Below are 17,073 nucleotides of genomic sequence, written 5' to 3'. Positions count from 1 at the left end.
TTGTGCTTAGAAGCAGGCTACTTCTGCTCCAGTGAATGCTTTGTCATTTCTTCTGGCTGACATCCCCCAAAATATAATAATAATTTGTTATCAAAATGAACTAAACAGTTAGGTACTGTATGCCGTGGGCACACATAGCATATCTCCACTATCAAACTAGTTAGCAAGGATCTACTATGAAGCATACGCCAACTGAGATGTCACGTCAGCGAGTAAACCGCTAGTTTTTTTGTCATGGATCACTGTCAACACCTTTAGCTAATCATTTTATTCTTGATAATGTGGAGCTACATGGAGAATTGTTAGATGTAAAGTTTGCTCTGGAATTGTGTTCCTATTTGAAGTATTGTCGAGTCCGAAACCTGACTATGGCATGCACTAAGGACTTGGGTCTTGCAGTTGTGTCAATTTTATTGATCCGCAATTACGCACGGATTTATCCAATAGCCTTTATGGGAACGCATACATTTTTGGAAATTTCAACTAGGTTACTTCTTTAAATCATGAGAATGTAGGCTAGTGGCCAAGGAACCAGTGACATTTTAACAACCGCTTGACGAAGAGTGGCTTTGTTGGCAACAACTGAACACGGAGATGATGAAAGGGGCCAAATCATTGTCATTTCATTGTCGTTTAAAATAATGCTTATAATTTCTCAGTAGTGAAACACAAATATCTCTTGTATTTTACTACGATACAGACTAGTGTTCTTCCAGGTGCGTTGGCAAAAGTCTAGATGCCAGGTGTCGTTTAACACAAAGAGAGACCTTACCTGCCACTGTGTATCTGTCCATGTAGTTGAGCACGTTTCCAAAACTGAGTATCCCGGCGGCGGCAGTCGGCGAGCGACATTTGAGTAACGCGGCTCTGAATTTCTCCCCCGGCTTACAAGGATGAAGGTCCGGGTTCGTCTTCAGAGTCGGGCTCATACTGCCAGACAGCGTGTGCACTTCATCCGAACTGCCGCAGCCTTCTATCTCGCATCCATCGCTCTCCACACACATCTTCTGACACGAGAGATCCAGCGCAAACGCGAAATGTCCACACTACAGATAAAAATGGTGAATAGATGGCAGGGCAGAAAATCCCAGTAGCGAAGCAGCTGCAGTCAAACGTTAATCGCTGTGCTGATTTCGTTATGTTGGAAAATGAATCTCTTGTCCTGTTTCATATTTTACCAGCAATAAAGTGACGGACTCAGCAGCTCCTCAAGGCGTTTTTCCCTGCCTGCGCTGTGGAGTGGAGTGGAAGGAGGTGTGGCCGCTTGTGGACACTCCGCCTCTCCTATGCCCCAGAGCGAATGCAGAAGGTGGCACCTGATGTGCAGAGAGAATGCGGGGAATTGCAACCTGAGTCTTGAGCGAGCTGAGTGCATGTCAAAAAATGTTGGCGGTGACACATACCTTGTCGTCTTTGTGGCAGGGTCATTGTCTATAGATTGTGTTATTTTTGTAGACTGAACCGGTTGTGACGCTAGGCAGACCCACGGCACCGTAGAAATATTTACAGTTAGTCGTTAGAATCGAAAGACCGCGCAGGACACTTAACGCAAAGGTGCCAGGTGTCCACAACATGAGTTATGCGAATACATTGCGTAGTCCTCGTGTTTTCTTCTTTAAAAAAAAAAAAAAAAAATCTTACTGATAGTCTGTAGTTTGTTTCTGTATTTATAGTCGATTTTTTTTTCTTCGTCACAATACTCATACACTCTCTTCTGTGGTTTTCACACACAACTTAACGATGGAAGATGGAAAGCAGTCGTTTTAGCCCAAACTCTGCCAGGTTACTGATATTTTGTTTCCGTATGTCTGCACCGCAAATGAGTAGCCTACATGATAAGAGGACAGCTATTTTGTTCTTCACACACGGATCATTGATATTACGTCGTTGACTTGCGAACAGAAGACAGAAGTTCGCTTGCTAATCAGTCCTCTATTGTAATACAACTTTCCTTACGACTGGATTGAGACTTAATTACAATGACTACTTGGTCACGAAAACAACGAAAATAAATATAATTACTTATTTTATTATAGTTGAGTCTGCTCGAATATGTGGGTTTTATTCGATATGGGAGTAGGCTATCTAGTTGAATGTGACGTGTGTTCTTCAGCACTGTGGACAGCTCTTGTCAAGATAGTCAAATACCTACGCATCAAACGATCCATATATCAATCATTTGCAGATTTGTTAAAATACGCTCTATCCCAACCATCTTTTTAAAAAATCGGACATTTTCTCTCTGATTTTACCCTGAGCTACCGATTTTACCTATAGGTTGTTCAGACAGTAGAATTGTTGCCCAGAAGCCTGAGATCAGTACATTATTAACCACAATACATATATTATTAAACAAAGACAAGCGGACAAGAGTGCATGTGGATAACTACAGCCAACATCTTTGCATGGCTTTGCCCAGGCCAGTACATTGCACCATGATGTATCGAACTTTCCATTTATTTTCCTGTTCAAAACCACTCGCAGCATTAGATTGGATTTGAATTGAATCCCCGCCTCGAACATTAGAGGATTTGCACAGGTCTGCCTTACACCGAAACCCATCAATTATCATCAGATCCACCATCAGATTCCGATTAACACGCCTTTGTTTCAACATTATTAGTTTATTTTTCTCTTCGAGTCGCAAGAAACGTGTTGAGAATTGAAAAATAATAATATAAAGTTCATTTCCTATCTCTGATTAAAGAGCAACTAATTCAATTGCAAGCCCAGTGTTGTGCTTATCCAACGTTTTTAATCAGTATCGCGAAAGCAAATGTTTGCCTGTTATAAAATGGTTCCGTAAGAAAAAATAAATATATAAAAATAAAGCATCTTGGTCGAGCCGATGTATTGATTGGCATCAGTGGCGATTCTAGACATTTTTATATGGGGTGGCAGAAGGGTGGCAAGTTGAAATTCATAGGTGGCATATCACACACACATGCCTGGTGTCTATATGTATTTATTTCTACAAATCCAGATAATGAAAACAGACAACAGCAAAGTGCTGTCAAGAGTCTAAATATTGTTGCAAAAAGCCTTTTCTTGAAAAAAGTCCTGATGTCCCGACCTTTTCTCTTCATTTTTGGGCCTTGAACCTGCAATATTACTAGTGGTTTAGTTTTCAAGAGGATCTCAACCATTTTACAGGGGAGGGGAAACTTAAAGATTTTAGAACAAGTTACCAAAGAGATCAACAGCTTAAGTGGCAAAAATATAATACCATTCAATAAATGTAGAGTATATTATAGGAGACACTTCTGACAACCTGGATGGCAAGAGAAGTGGGGTGGCAAGCCATTTTTTTTAGGGTGGCAGCTGCCACCCCTTGCCACCCTGGTGGTTTCGCCACTGATTGGCATGTAGGCATTTGAGCTGTGAAATATGGTTTGGTGAAATTCATTTATGCCAAAACGTGGGAAAAGACCAATTCAGTACATCTACAAACAAGTACAAAGCTTTATTGACCTGTTGTGGTAATCAAGGGTTTATCCAGGTTGCCGAACCACCCATTAGGAAGTGTTTGGGTCAGCCCTATCAGAGGAGCAGGAAGCGTGGCGCTAGACATATCATTTTTGCACAAAGGGGGTAATTATCGCAACTTGATATAGTTATTTATCACTGATTCGCAGTCTAGTCTTAACAATACATCTGGCATGCGACTAACATTACATCACCAGTAATGATTGTAACACACACACACACACACACACACACACACACACACACACACACACACACACACACACAAGTCACCTTATGCAATAGGTGAGGGTCAGCTTGAGAGAGCAGTATTTACTCTCCATCAAGAGTGGCGTAGACTTAGAAGCTTTTCATTAGTAGCAGGAAAGCATATATTATTTTAAAATAGAGTGATTTATCTCAGTGTGGGTCTGAACATTGTTGAACTCAGCATCACACTCAAGTTTGTATTGTATTGTAAATCCAGACATAAATCTACTTGAAAAGTTGGATATCACCTTATCATTCATTTATAGCCGAAACAATGGGGATCATTATCATTCATTTATCTCTTTACAAAATTTCAAAGGGATATTAAAGTAACAAATCTTCACTAAGACAATTCCAAGTCAGTAGGCAGCTGGACACAAGGACCTCTAGTGAAATACGAAACTTGTGAGTGTGAAGGGAATTAGTGGATTGAGGATTTACCTTTACAAAAACTATTCATCTTGTGTGTATTGGAGTTTTTAATGTTTCGTATAAGGTTCTGGATGCCTAAATGTCCCCCAGGATCAATTAAGTATCTGTCTGTCTGTCTGTCTGTCTGTCTATCTTTGTTATTACTCTGAAGACACCTTCACAATTATGACAATCACACTTGTCGCTCTGAAGATGATGTCGCTCCTGTAAGGTGCTAATCACAGACATCATGTAGATGATGTCGTTCCTATAAGGTGCTAATCACTGACATCACTCATTCTCAGGCAGCATACTCCCCAATGAGAATGTGTACATTATGTGGACTGAAAGACGTGCCCAAAGGACTAGCTGTAAATGTTATGTTAATGTCAATGGTGGGATGGAAAAAAGATGAGTGACAAAATGAAACGGAGTGAAAATGCATGACTAAACAGAATGACACATCGACATGACTACCGGACCTCTGTCACTGTCACAAACATATGTCCCCCCCCCCCCCCCCCCCCACCCACCCTCCACAGGGCCTGATCTGATTTGGCATCTCTCAGATAGGCTTTAAAGGGCCCCACTGTGTGAGAATGCTTCACTCCTGATAAGCAAGAACTGAAAACACCCACAGAAGTGTACCACAATGACATGAAAAAGGTGAAAAGATTATTTTTCAAAAGCACAGCTATAATCATGAAGTGCTGTGGTCAGACTATGCACAAAGGTCATGTGATGAAGATAAGCATTGGCCGTATACAACTCGTAATAGGCCGGTTTGGGCCTCATGTCAGAGTCACTTCGGAGAGGCATTTTAAATGTGTCTGTTCAGGGTGTGTTTGTGTGCTCTACGATAATATAACTGAGACCGTTGAGCTTACAGGAATAGATTTCAATCTGTTGCAAAATTGTGAGCAAACACAGACAAGCAATGACTCTAAAAACATGTTTTCTCTCCCCTCAAAGTCATATTAAATTGCCCAGCAGTCTCATAATTTGGTCATTGCCCTCTGCCTCCGACAGTGGCTTTGGAATGGAAATAAGTGAGAGCTGGTGGCCCCCCTCCCTGCCTTGGCAAATGAAGCTCCCCACCACATGCGTGGACGTGCAAGGGTAAGTAGGCAAACAGTGCACCGGCACTGGCCATGATTCACTGTGGCAACATGCAGCTAGCTCAGTAGCAGGCTCACCCACTGGCAAAGCTCCTGCATCAAAGTGAGGAACAGAGAGAGAGAAAGCGAGAGGGAGGGAGAGAGAGAGAGAGAGAGGGAAAACGAGTACGAGAGATGTGGAGGGAGGAAGACAGAGGGAGGTGGACAGAGATAGGACTGTGTTCTCCCATCCTGCCCCCCCATCACCCCCCGCCCCCCCCCCCCCCCCCCCCAGCTCAACACCCCCACCACTGCCCACCCCGCCTCGCATTTCTGGCCTCCATGTGCTGCTGAGATGCTGTCACAGGAGATGGTGGAGGTTGGGGGTGTGGGGTGGGGTTTGCAGATGGGAGGGGAGGTCAGAACAACAGGCTCATTGATCACCGAGAGGGGCCTTGTGTCACAATGCGGACTCCCAGTGCAGGGCCACTGTTGCACTGCCAGGGAGTGTGGAGGACACCCTGGTTACCACCTGCGGCACAGGCTGGTACAGTCGCTCTGTGATTTGTAGCTTGGCAAGCACACAAAGCTGCCATTTCCTTCATTTCTCCCCCCTCTCTGTCGAAATGTGTTTATTTTTGTACAGTGTGCTTTGGTTGTATCTTAGCCTCCTTGATATTGTTGAAGCCCTATATAAAAAACACTTTCTGTTAGTATACATACCATTAAGAATTTCATGGGTTTTAACTGATCATTTGCTGAGTAATTCATCGTTTCATTGATCTGTTTGGTGATATTTCTACCACACAGTTATCTCATGTTTGCTGCATTGCATGTGTGTGACCCTGTCTTTTTTTTGCCCTTGCACACTGGGTGTGGAAACTGTGCTGGCTTCCTATTCCTGCCCAGGCTGACATGACACCTGCATTCACAGATAGGGTCTGAAGATCTGTTAGCTTGTTGAGGCCCTGTTGCTGAGCACCAACGAGGGAGAGAGGGAGTGTCAGATAAGGATGGTGAAAGAAGGGGAATGTTCTTACTTTGGGCAGATACTTTGTGTACTTTGACTTTGCACGAGATATGTAAGACCCGAGTAAGATCTCTGCGGAGCTGAACTCAAGAGCATCATCAATAAAAAACTGCTCCTGGATCTCCACCATCTCGATTGCTCAGTCTTATTTTTATCCCAGATTTAAACATTTTTGAAACAGTTTCCTTTGAGGGTTCTGCTTCATTAAATGTGATGACAGAAATTGGTTGCGGCCCTAAGAGGCCGATAAGCCATCCAAATTCTTCCCTTCAAATGTGCCACTTGAGCCTAAGCTTTCAGTGCAGTGCAGTTGAGATATTTATAAGACAGGGGATTTAGCAGAGCAGTAGCTCAAGCATAGAGTATAATGTGGATTTAGGTTCAGGGGTGTGTGACATTGAGGCATGCCAAGAGCCATTGTACCCCTTCAATGAGTGCTAGCATGCATTTACCCTGCAGTGGACTCAGAGGGCTCTCAGAGGGGCTCTGACCGGTTAGTATGTAGACAGAGGGGCAGCTCTTGTGGATTTTATGGGTGCCAAGCTGGACATGAGCCAAGAGACTGTGCTGAACTCAGATGAGGACTCAAAAAGTTTACCGCGCAAGCTCCTCCCCAGCCATAAAAGTGTGTTTGATTATTCCCCTTTTGCCAATTGAAAGCAGCCATTGTTGGCACACGCCGTCAATATCTGGGAGGAGAAGTGGACACAAGCGATGACAAGTGAAAAACTGCGTTTAGGGACTGGGGAGAGGTGCCTCGCTGTTTTATGGCAGCAAAGTCACAGGTTTTGGTTGGTGTAAAATCACACATAGGCTGTGTTTACAAAGGTTCGGCTCTCTTAATGAACGGGAGGGCTCACTGTGCCGCCTAGATGGTGCTTGGCATAGCTGCAGGCCCCAGAGTCCTTAGAGGCTGCTTGAATGTGATGAATGGAGGGAGACTTAGGCTCAGGCTCAGATCCACAGGCTCTTTAGCTGTCAGGGGACATCAGAGGCTGGAGTGGTGAATAGGCTCTGACTCAGCTGAAAGTGCCTGTGCGTAAGAAGATGGAGAGAGAATAAGGGGCTCGTACGGACCGAAAAGAAGAACTTTGGCATGCAGAGAGAGTTTTTTGGAACAAGGGAGTCTCTCTCTCTCTCTCTCTCTCTCTCTCTCTCTCTCTCTCACACACACACACACACACAATTTTACTCCCTCTTTCTCTGATCTCTCTGATCTCACCGGTCTGGTTTTAATGCCCCCCCTGTCCCCTAATTTCTCAATCTGCCCTTCCTTCATTGCTCCTCTCACTCCCTCATCACTCTCTTTCTCTCTCTTGTCTCTCTCTCTTTCTCTGCCTTCTACCTTCCCTCTCGGTCTTTCTTGGCCCCCTGCATGAAGTCTTTGACATGCTGGTCATGTCCCTTTAATGGCTCCTGTGCGTGTTCCCTGTTCCCCTGGACCCTTGCGTGTCTGGACGGGAGTGTTGCTTTTTCTCAGTTCTCTCTCTCTCTCCGCCCATCTGGCAGCCGGCGTTCGAGCCTTCCTTCCTGCCGAGGCAGGCCCCGGTGCAGGATGGGAGATAAACCCTATCATGTGCACCCCTCTCCCTGCCTGTGGGGCGATAAGCGGGGCACCCTTTTAAAAAGACAAGCACGTGTTTACAGTATAGTTTAAATGTCCCTGACCATGTGGGTGTCTCTGCTGCTCTCCATATGCAAGTAAACACCTCAAATACATGCACACACACGCACACACACACACACACACACACACACACACACACACACACACACACACACACACACACACACACACACACACACACACACACACACACACACACACACACACACACACACACACACACACACAGGGTTTTAAAACAGACAGGGCGTTGCTTTACACATAGACACATTGTCAATAACGCCCCAAACGTTTAAAGCCCTTTGCCCTGAAATAAAATGTGCTTCTGTATATTTTCCCTGACCATTTTATCTTTGGGTAGTGTTCATGTTTGATATGCTGCATCCACCCCCATTCACTGGAAGCATACTTGTCATTCAGCATGTGTGGAGAGTGAACAGCTTCATTGTTACGTGGCCTTCACACATCTCTACATTATTTATGGTCATGCAATAAATACCTTCGATGAGTCCATTAACATGCATGTTTTATTAGTGACTTATTTTTATCATTTTCTACAGTTATAATGCGGTTGCCTTTCTTGAATACTTGATGTTCTGTATGATTTGGTTTTAATTTAATCTTCTATTGAATAGTATTACTTAATGCATTAGTTGTATTAAAAACACAAACAGCAGTATTACAGTAAAGAAAAGCAAGTAATGTTAACTGCTTGAGTTCATGGTGTAGTTGACCCTTTTTATCCAGTGTGACATTTTATATTTTTGTGTGTTAAATGTTAGCACTTTGAGATCTGTATGATGTAAAGTGCAATACAAATAAAATGTATTATTATTATTATTATTATTATTATTACAAAGAACCTTTTCATTTTAGATACTAAGAATTGTATTTTGTTAAAACGAAAGACTTTTATTTTGGTAATATGACCTGTGACTTAGATGTTGAGAGGTGAATAGGTTGCTTGCTGAAAAGGCACTGTGAGTTGGTTCATTATTGACAGTCCAAGGTTTGCTACTCTACTAAAAGAGATGACAAGCTCATCATGGTAATGTGTTTTATACAGTGTAATAAACGGTTAACAGTTTCCAACAGTCATCAGTTGACGAGCCATCATGTGGTAGAGATAACTACACATGGTTTGTTATATAAAGTGGACTTCCAAGGTCAAAGTATATGTATAATAAATTACACTTGGCTACACAATGGTCATCTAGTAAATGTACATTTAATTCCATTAATTTAATCAATTAACATGAAAAACACAATTACTTTCAGTTTAAACAAACAATAAGTGATAACTCTAATCGTTAACTACGGCAAGTACTGAATGTTATTGGAGGAAACCATGATGTGAAGCATTACCATGAAATGTTTTGTCATTATTGTGAAAATAAGGCCTTGTCCCCTCCAGCTGCACAAGTCCAGGAGAGACAGGTCAGACAGACCTCCACCAGCTACCAAAGTACACATTGACCCAGAGCTCCTGTTTCCTGTACAATGGAGTCAACCCGATCAACCTGTCTTCTGTCTGGACTCCATCATTGTCTCAGGGGGGTCAGAGTCCATCTGGAGGCTGACGACCAGGGCCACCGATTTCACAACCGCAAGACATTCCAGCCCAAGGCCAGGCCCGTTATCTCACGGCCACGGTTGGTTCCACAGCGCCGGATCCTACTGGAAGGCGCCGCAGCAGCCTGTCTGGCTGAACCTCTCTGCGCTCCGCGCCCCATCTGATGGGATCCGGCAGAGCTAATGGATAAGACTGCCGTTCCTGTCAATCAAGCGGTATCTAGTCTGTTCATTATCGTGTCCTTTGTTTGCAGTGGACACGTGCTCCCCTCGTTTCCTGCGTGTAATGTGGATGGACAGATCGAGCGTCTCCTGAGGAAATGGAGCATTAGATGCTGTTTTCCCTGATAAATGCTGTCACTTCTCCCACGGCTTCAGGAGTGCTGTTCCCACTGAAGCCATATGGAAGATCCCAAAAGAGAAGTTAAAAGTGGTTTTCAGTTTTGACACATTACATCTATTTAAGCGTCACTTTCCTGGTCATGCTTCCCAGAACAGGTCACTAAAAAGATAATATGTTTTATGATGGACACATTAATATCCTTTTCGTCTATATTAATATCAATGCAGTGCCCTTTCTCACTCTCCTCTCACTCCTTTTAACATTGAAATAACAACAATATAACAGCCCCAGTAAAATAAACGGCAACTCACAAGACTGATATTTGTTTATGTCTGCGTGTGTATCTCTGTGCGTGTGCGTGTGCGTGTGTGTGTGTGTGTCTCTGTGTGTGTATGTGTGTGTGTGTGTGTGTGTTAACATGGGTGTAAGAGAGCAAAGTGTAAGGAGCAGTCCTTTGTCAGAAAAACCACAGTGCCATACTGTTTTTGTGACGCTGTAGAAAATGCCTACATTCAAAAGCCCTTCATCTCATAGTGTGTATTCGTTAAAAAGGCCCCATTTACACACCGCATTGACCTTGACAAATAAGCAAACCCTGCCCAAAAACAATGGGGTGTATTTTCGCGAACACACACACACACACACACACACACACACACACACACAAACACACATAGAACCACACACAGACACACACTGGCAAAGGGAATGTCCAGTATTGTTGTTGGAGCCGAAAAGCTGTCTGGCTTGGACAAAAAATGGTAGCTATGGCATCAGTGACCCAAGTGACCTCTCTTATTTTAGGACATGTGTAGATGGTGCCAGCAGGTCCTGAGGTTTCTCAGAGGGCTGAGTCTCACACACTCCTTTGAAAAGCAAAGCAATTCTGTTAGGTTCACTCACATTAAATGTGAATGAGTTTGAGAATCTTCCTCCTGTTCCCACACCAATAGGAAACTGCCGTTGAAAATGACTGTAATATATTTGACACTTAAAGTGGCTTTTAACCTCTGTGGTAGAAACAATTAATCAGTTCTTCCAGTGCAGCTACCAAAGTAGAAAGTGTTTATGTCCACAAATACTTCCTCAAGAGCCTTAAGCACTCAGTGTATGCCAGTCTGTGTGTGTGTGTGTGTGTGTGTGTGTGTGTGTGTGTGTGTGTGTGTGTTTGTGTGTGTGTGTGTGTGTGTGTGTGTGTGTGTCTGTGTGTCTGTGTGTGTGTGTGTGTGTGATTGTGTGTGTGTGTGTGCGCACCCACGCTCTAATAAAGCAGGGCAGCGCTTGGATATATCTGGGTTGACATCTTTTCTATTAAGGAACTCCATCTGCACCTCAACCAGAGGATCGAGTGCAGCGACTAAATATAGTTTGCAGGCTGAGACTATTTTATCTCTCCATTCCATTATTCAGCAGACAGCTCCAACCAGAGTTTGACTCCTAGTCTCAGGACACACACCTCAGGTGAGCAAGTCTGGGCCCAGTCCACCTCAAAGGCCCTTCAGTGGAGAGCCCTAGCATTGATCTCGGAGCGCACACAGACGGGATTCTGACAGTGAGAGAAAACTGAAGATGCAAAGGAAATTATATTTTCAACAACAGTGAAGACAACAAATCAACAACAATGAAGTCTGGAACCAATACAGTGTTCACCAGATACAGGATTTCCGTAAAAAAAAAACAAGCCTTGATTCACTGTGTTCACCGAGTGAGTCCGTCCGTCCGTCTGTACGTCCGTCCGTCTGTCCTTCCTTTTATTTTACCTTCTCTCTCTCCTGCCATGTTGACTTTCTATCATGCTTTCATCTGTTACCCCACAGCCGTTATGGAAGTATATAGATACTCTAAGGGGAGTGCGTTGTTTTCACTGGACTGTTTGAAATGCATGGTGATTTATGATCATCTGGAGGATGTTTTACCCAGGTCAACAGTGCAGCAAAGCAAGGAAGCCCATCTCTGTCTGTGACTTATGCACATGTCATATGGACATGCGTGACTCACATAATCCAACCATACATTTGTTTGTTCCCTTTTGGGTAGTGTACATCTGACAAACATGGCATCCGTCGTCTCCCATGCCTTACTTGCATTGCATGAAGGACAGAAACTATGGGGAAGATTTTTTACAGCGTACAGTAAGACTGATGAGACAGCAGTGAAACCGGATCTGAATGCGTGGTGGCCAGTATTTTTAGCAAGTGGCCTTTGTAATTACCCTCCTGTGTTTGTGAGGCAGTGCACTACGCCACAGCAGCCAAAAAGGCACAGGGAGCAAAAAAATGCTAAATACATAGGATCTCTCACACCACACGTACACTATGTGATTAGATCCCCGACTTCAACTTTGGCTCCATTCTTCTGGGTTTTGCATTTCTTTCCAACACTCAGCACAACCCATGCTGGAGCTGCGCACAAACCACCCCTCAGTTTCAGAAGACCCATCCCTTAGTTGGCACAGGGGACCTTGTCTGGGGGATTCACGCTCCACTGCCCTTTACAGAGTCCACTTTTTATGCACACTAGTTCACTACCTTGGTGATGTAGCCCTGATGAATGTGTAGGTGAGTGATTTGTGACAGCAATTTGTACAGTGTCAGATTAAAATAAAGCTTTTATAATTCAGCGGATCATTTTTCATCCAGGGAAGGACAGGAGATTACCACAACATGTCTGATTCGCTGTGCGCTTTGAGTAAGAATACTAAAAGCCCGGGTGAAGTATTGGGGTTGCCTCCAGATTGTGATTGCAGTTCGTTAGCACTGAGCAGGGTTATCACCACGGCCCCAACAGGTCCTATAGCAGCAGAAGTAACACATCTCCTTCATTCTCACATGCTGCGCTGGTAAATATAGCCTCATTCAACACTCCATGCTAGAAACAGAATCAAACAGGGCTTACAGAATACAGTGCAGTGGAGCATACTACGGGTTCTTATAGAATATATCAAGAAACTATAAAATTATATTATATTTTATTACAATATCGCTTCAGGATTTTTATTAAATGTTGAGAATGGATATTATGTCACTGACAGAACACCAGTTCTTTTGTAATCTTTTTCAGGAAGTATCTTCCCAAGCCAAACCTAATTTTTCAAAATTGCTATAATAATAATAATATGGACTGATAATAATATTTCTCAGTATGAAGGGGTAGTACAATATTATGAAAGGTAATGTAATTCGGTGATGCTATGGATGATGTGAATGTCCTATGCACATGTGAATGTCCTATGCACACTCTCTTCCTCCTCTCCCTCCTCCTCCTCCTCCCCCCCTCTGCCCTTTTGTGTGATTCTCTCAGCTGACTCGTCCACATGGACGACAGACGAGACAGGCCGTGTGAAAAGAAACTAAACATGGAGTTGGCATAAGTCCACTGGAGATGTCAAGCTTCTGGGGTATGGAGGCGGGCCTGGGTAACGTAATGCTGCTGCTGCTGCCGCTGCCCTGGGCCCATGGGCGCCACCGCACTAGCTGATGTCACGTCCCCTGACTCCAGCTGGAGGCTGATAACAGAGGGAGGGCTCTCTCTCTCTCTCGCTGTCTCTCTCTGTCCCCCGCTCCCTCTCCCCCTCCTTCTTCTGAGTAGGCTGTGATAAGGAGGATCAGCCTGCCCTCTTGGGCACCTATCAGACATGTCCTAGCCTCTTTATACATGCATGGCATCTCTTTACAAAATGAGCCTGAATTGCAGCACAGTGCAAAGTCATTGGGACCCAGTCATATACCATATATCATATACCATATACCACACCACACCACATCACATCGTAGAAAAGCACAGCATAGCACCACACAGAAAAGCACAGCCCTGGAGCACATGATAAAGGTAGGTACATCAGGTGGATATGTAAACGATTGAAATGCATGTATTACTTTTATACATTTTAATTCATTCATTCATTCATTGTTTATTTTCATCATGCTCCAAATAAATGAAAGTACTCTCTTAAAAGTAAAGCGTTATTTGTGGGTTCTAAAGGTTACACATTTTCCACAAAATAATAATTTGTTGGCAAAAATATTCTCTTTACCATTAAACTTACAATCATGTCCCCCAATGTTTTTTTTTCACACTTGATGATCCTCATGGTTCTAAACAGGATCTTTGGGGTTCTAATGCAGGGATGGCGACTCGCAGTCTCTATTGCACAAGTGCATAAACAAAACGATGATGACATGTATGGACTGGTTTGTGTATATTGCAGTTTCATGCAGACATACATTTTAAGTGAGGAAAGAAAACGAAAACACGACAAGAATACAAAATCTATCCACATCGAATGGGCTACCATCAGCAGATTGTACAGAGCATAGTTTTCTGTGCACAGAGAGGGTCAAAGAGTTTGAAACTGAAAAAAAAAAATAGTTACTGATTAATTGAAATGTCTCAACTTTGAGCACATACAATAGTACCACAACACTCACCCTCCTACTGCACAAATAGACTTGATACCGACTGAGTCCACTCGACATATTCAAAGAAATCACAGTACGCTAGGTGTGTTTAAGGAAGGGGTTAGGGGGGCATGATTTGGGACAGTGTTGACCATATTTCACAAGGTTCCTTGAGGAAATGTGAAGTATGGTTCAGCTTTCTGGAATGTTGTTGTTGCTGCTGTTGACTCTTATTCTTTCCACCGAGAACAATGTGGTCAAGGTGAGAGAGCTAAGGGCCGGGGCCTGTGACCAGTGCTGTTTGACTCCTGTTCCTGTGAACGTACGAATGTGTGTATCATTATGGAATGTCCTCCACTACAAAGTAATCATCAGTAACCACCCCCCCCTCTCTGCTGTTCTCTCTCTCTATCTCTTACTATTTCTCCTTCCCTCCATCCCTTTTCTGGCTCTGCGTGTGTCTCCCTCTATTCATCGATCGCCGCCGGCACATTTATTAGCCATTGTGACAGCTTCCTGCACTCTCTGGGCAAAAACAGGGGAAGCGCATAACTGCGTAGATAAACTCCCCACAAACCGGGAGGGCACGTCACACACAATACCTATTGTGTACTAATTACAGGTCGAGCCTTCACCCGCTGGAATGTTTTCCACACATGTTTTTTATGTGTGTGTGTGTGTTTGTGTGTGTGTGTGTGTGTTTATGAGTGAGTGAGCATACATGTGCGTGGTCTCCTGCCACACGTTCATACCTCCTTGACCACCGCGGCCAGAGAACAAAGGTAGGAGAGCAACAGTGAGGGACATTCCAAACATAGGGTTAAAATAACACACACGCAAGACAGGCGCAGCAGGGGACGGAGGAGGAAGGCTCTACCACGGGCCAGCAAATACATCACATGGGTGACAATGACATTGGTATTTGACCTTGAAATGTTCTTCTCCCCTGGCAGTGCAGTGGTCTGAACAACTGTTGTTAGGGGAAAGGTCTCAATGTGTAAGTGGTCATGAATATGTATGCATTAAAAATATATGAATATACTTAATAATCCATGTAATATCATGTATGACAAGAAATTATCATATGAAACAATCATATGAATGTAACACAGTATTGTGTTCTTTAAAGCCAGGATGGAAAATGTGCCACTGCTTTGCAGGGAAAGTCATTACAGCGACAGCAGTGGGCTTGCATCATGCCCAGCCTGGGGACATCACACTGGGGCATCACACTGGGGCTGTTGTGTTTAACATGGCAGCAGAGATAAGCCCAAACTCAGGAAAGGCTGCTAGGAAAGGCTGCTAGGAAAGGCTGCTAGGAAAGCCTGCGGACCCTCTGCACATGTCAGGCCCAGCAGTAGGGCCCAGCCGAGAGGAATTGTGGCGTGACTCGGGGGTAAAGGGCTGTGGAGGCTGTGTGATTGGCAGGTCCTTGTCACTGTGGAGTTGCATTGCAAGGCCATTGGCCAAGGCCATTCAAATGCCAGGATTCGTTTGAGGTTCACATTGTAAAAAAGCTGCAAAGCAACTGTGGCAAGCAAAACATCTCAAGCAGAGCAAAGTTCACATGAGGGAGGGGGCATGGGTGTGTATCTGCTCTCAGCGGTACTTTAGATTGACTATGATGAGTGCTTTAATTAAGCAAAACAACAAAAACTCTTACTCGACATGGAGAAGGGTCAGCGGATGACATGCATGGCACAGAAGTGCATATGGAAAACCCTCTCTGTCAGCATCTTCACTCGTGAAGGCCCTGCTGAGGATGCTTTAACGCTGCTGATTTCAGAGTACTGCATTATTTAAAACTCTTACGTTGTTAGAGCGAACAGTTAATTACTTTGATCAGATGTGCTAATGAGTCAGATTGCTGCGACTGCCCCCTTTAATTATTGCGCGACTCGGGACACAGAGGGGCATTAAAACTCCATCAATCCAGCGTGGGCCCTCCGCTTATCAGCCACAGAGAACCTCAACGAGCAACAAAGAGCCTCCAACTTAACTGATGCACTGATGCTAAGGCCTGCAACGCTCATAAGTGGTTAGATGGTAGAAAAAAGAACGAATGCCCACTGAAAATGAATGCCTACTGTAGACATCTGGTTGTAAAGATGATGTTTGGCGAGAGCTGATGTAGCAATGAGGCAACATTGCCACCATGTGGTTATTTTGAAAAGTGCAATGGCTATCGCACACAAAACACAGCTGAGTGAACCGTAGAAGCATTGGGTTTTATTTGAAAGAGTAAAAAAAAATCGCAAAGGCACAGAAGAATAAAAACAGTAAAAAAAATAAATAAACGCATAGGCACAGACAAAAGTTGCACGTTTGACATGGCTGGACTCCAAGATGGTGGTTGGAAATAGGCTACTCTAGACAGGATCCTCGGGTGGGTTTGATCCCCCCGCCATTCTCATTAACAGAGGCCAGCTGTGCTGAGTGTGTGAAACAGCTTCAGTAAGCTGATTCTAGCATTTTTTGAACAGGTAAGATGTTGTGTAGGGTGTAGTTCAGCTGGAGACATATGGACGGCCTAATTTAATGCACTATTATTATATAAAACAAAAGTAATGACTTGGCACTAGATACTGGATCATGGCTATGTACAGTATAAAACAAGGTTTCTATGGTCAACCTCATTAGCAGTTTGTTGATTTTTTTTTTTTTTTTTACAGTCAATATCTTGACTTTATAACCCTTGTCTAACCTTTGAATAGATGTTCGGACTGAGAGGGCTAAACTCAGACTGTTAGCTTTGAAGGTGTCAAAATGCCAGAATGATAAACACTACATCCTCCAGTTACACCCTCGAGAAGTTGATGTAGCTGTTGTGTCATGCATTCAACAGCAACCCCCACTCTCCA

The 17,073-nt window shown here is 43.8% G+C and overlaps 1 protein-coding gene across 2 annotated transcripts in view; it reads right to left on the bottom strand.

The window, feature by feature from the left end:
* spns2 (SPNS lysolipid transporter 2, sphingosine-1-phosphate) overlaps positions 1-1,166 on the bottom strand; it is a 72,575-nt gene extending 71,409 nt beyond the window's left edge. For both annotated transcript variants that reach the window (XM_080833653.1, XM_080833652.1), the window contains exon 1: positions 773-1,166. In XM_080833653.1, the coding sequence (XP_080689779.1) occupies positions 773-1,004 (232 nt within the window). In that variant the 5' untranslated portion in view covers positions 1,005-1,166. The remainder of the gene's footprint in view (positions 1-772) is intronic.
* Between the last annotated feature and the right edge of the window lie 15,907 nt (positions 1,167-17,073).

Source organism: Sprattus sprattus, assembly GCF_963457725.1.
Source record: "Sprattus sprattus genome assembly, chromosome: 1".
NCBI classification, from domain to species: Eukaryota; Metazoa; Chordata; class Actinopteri; order Clupeiformes; family Clupeidae; genus Sprattus; species Sprattus sprattus.
The sequence above is the reverse complement of the archived record's forward strand: the minus strand, read 5'-3'. Positions and strand labels throughout refer to the sequence as shown.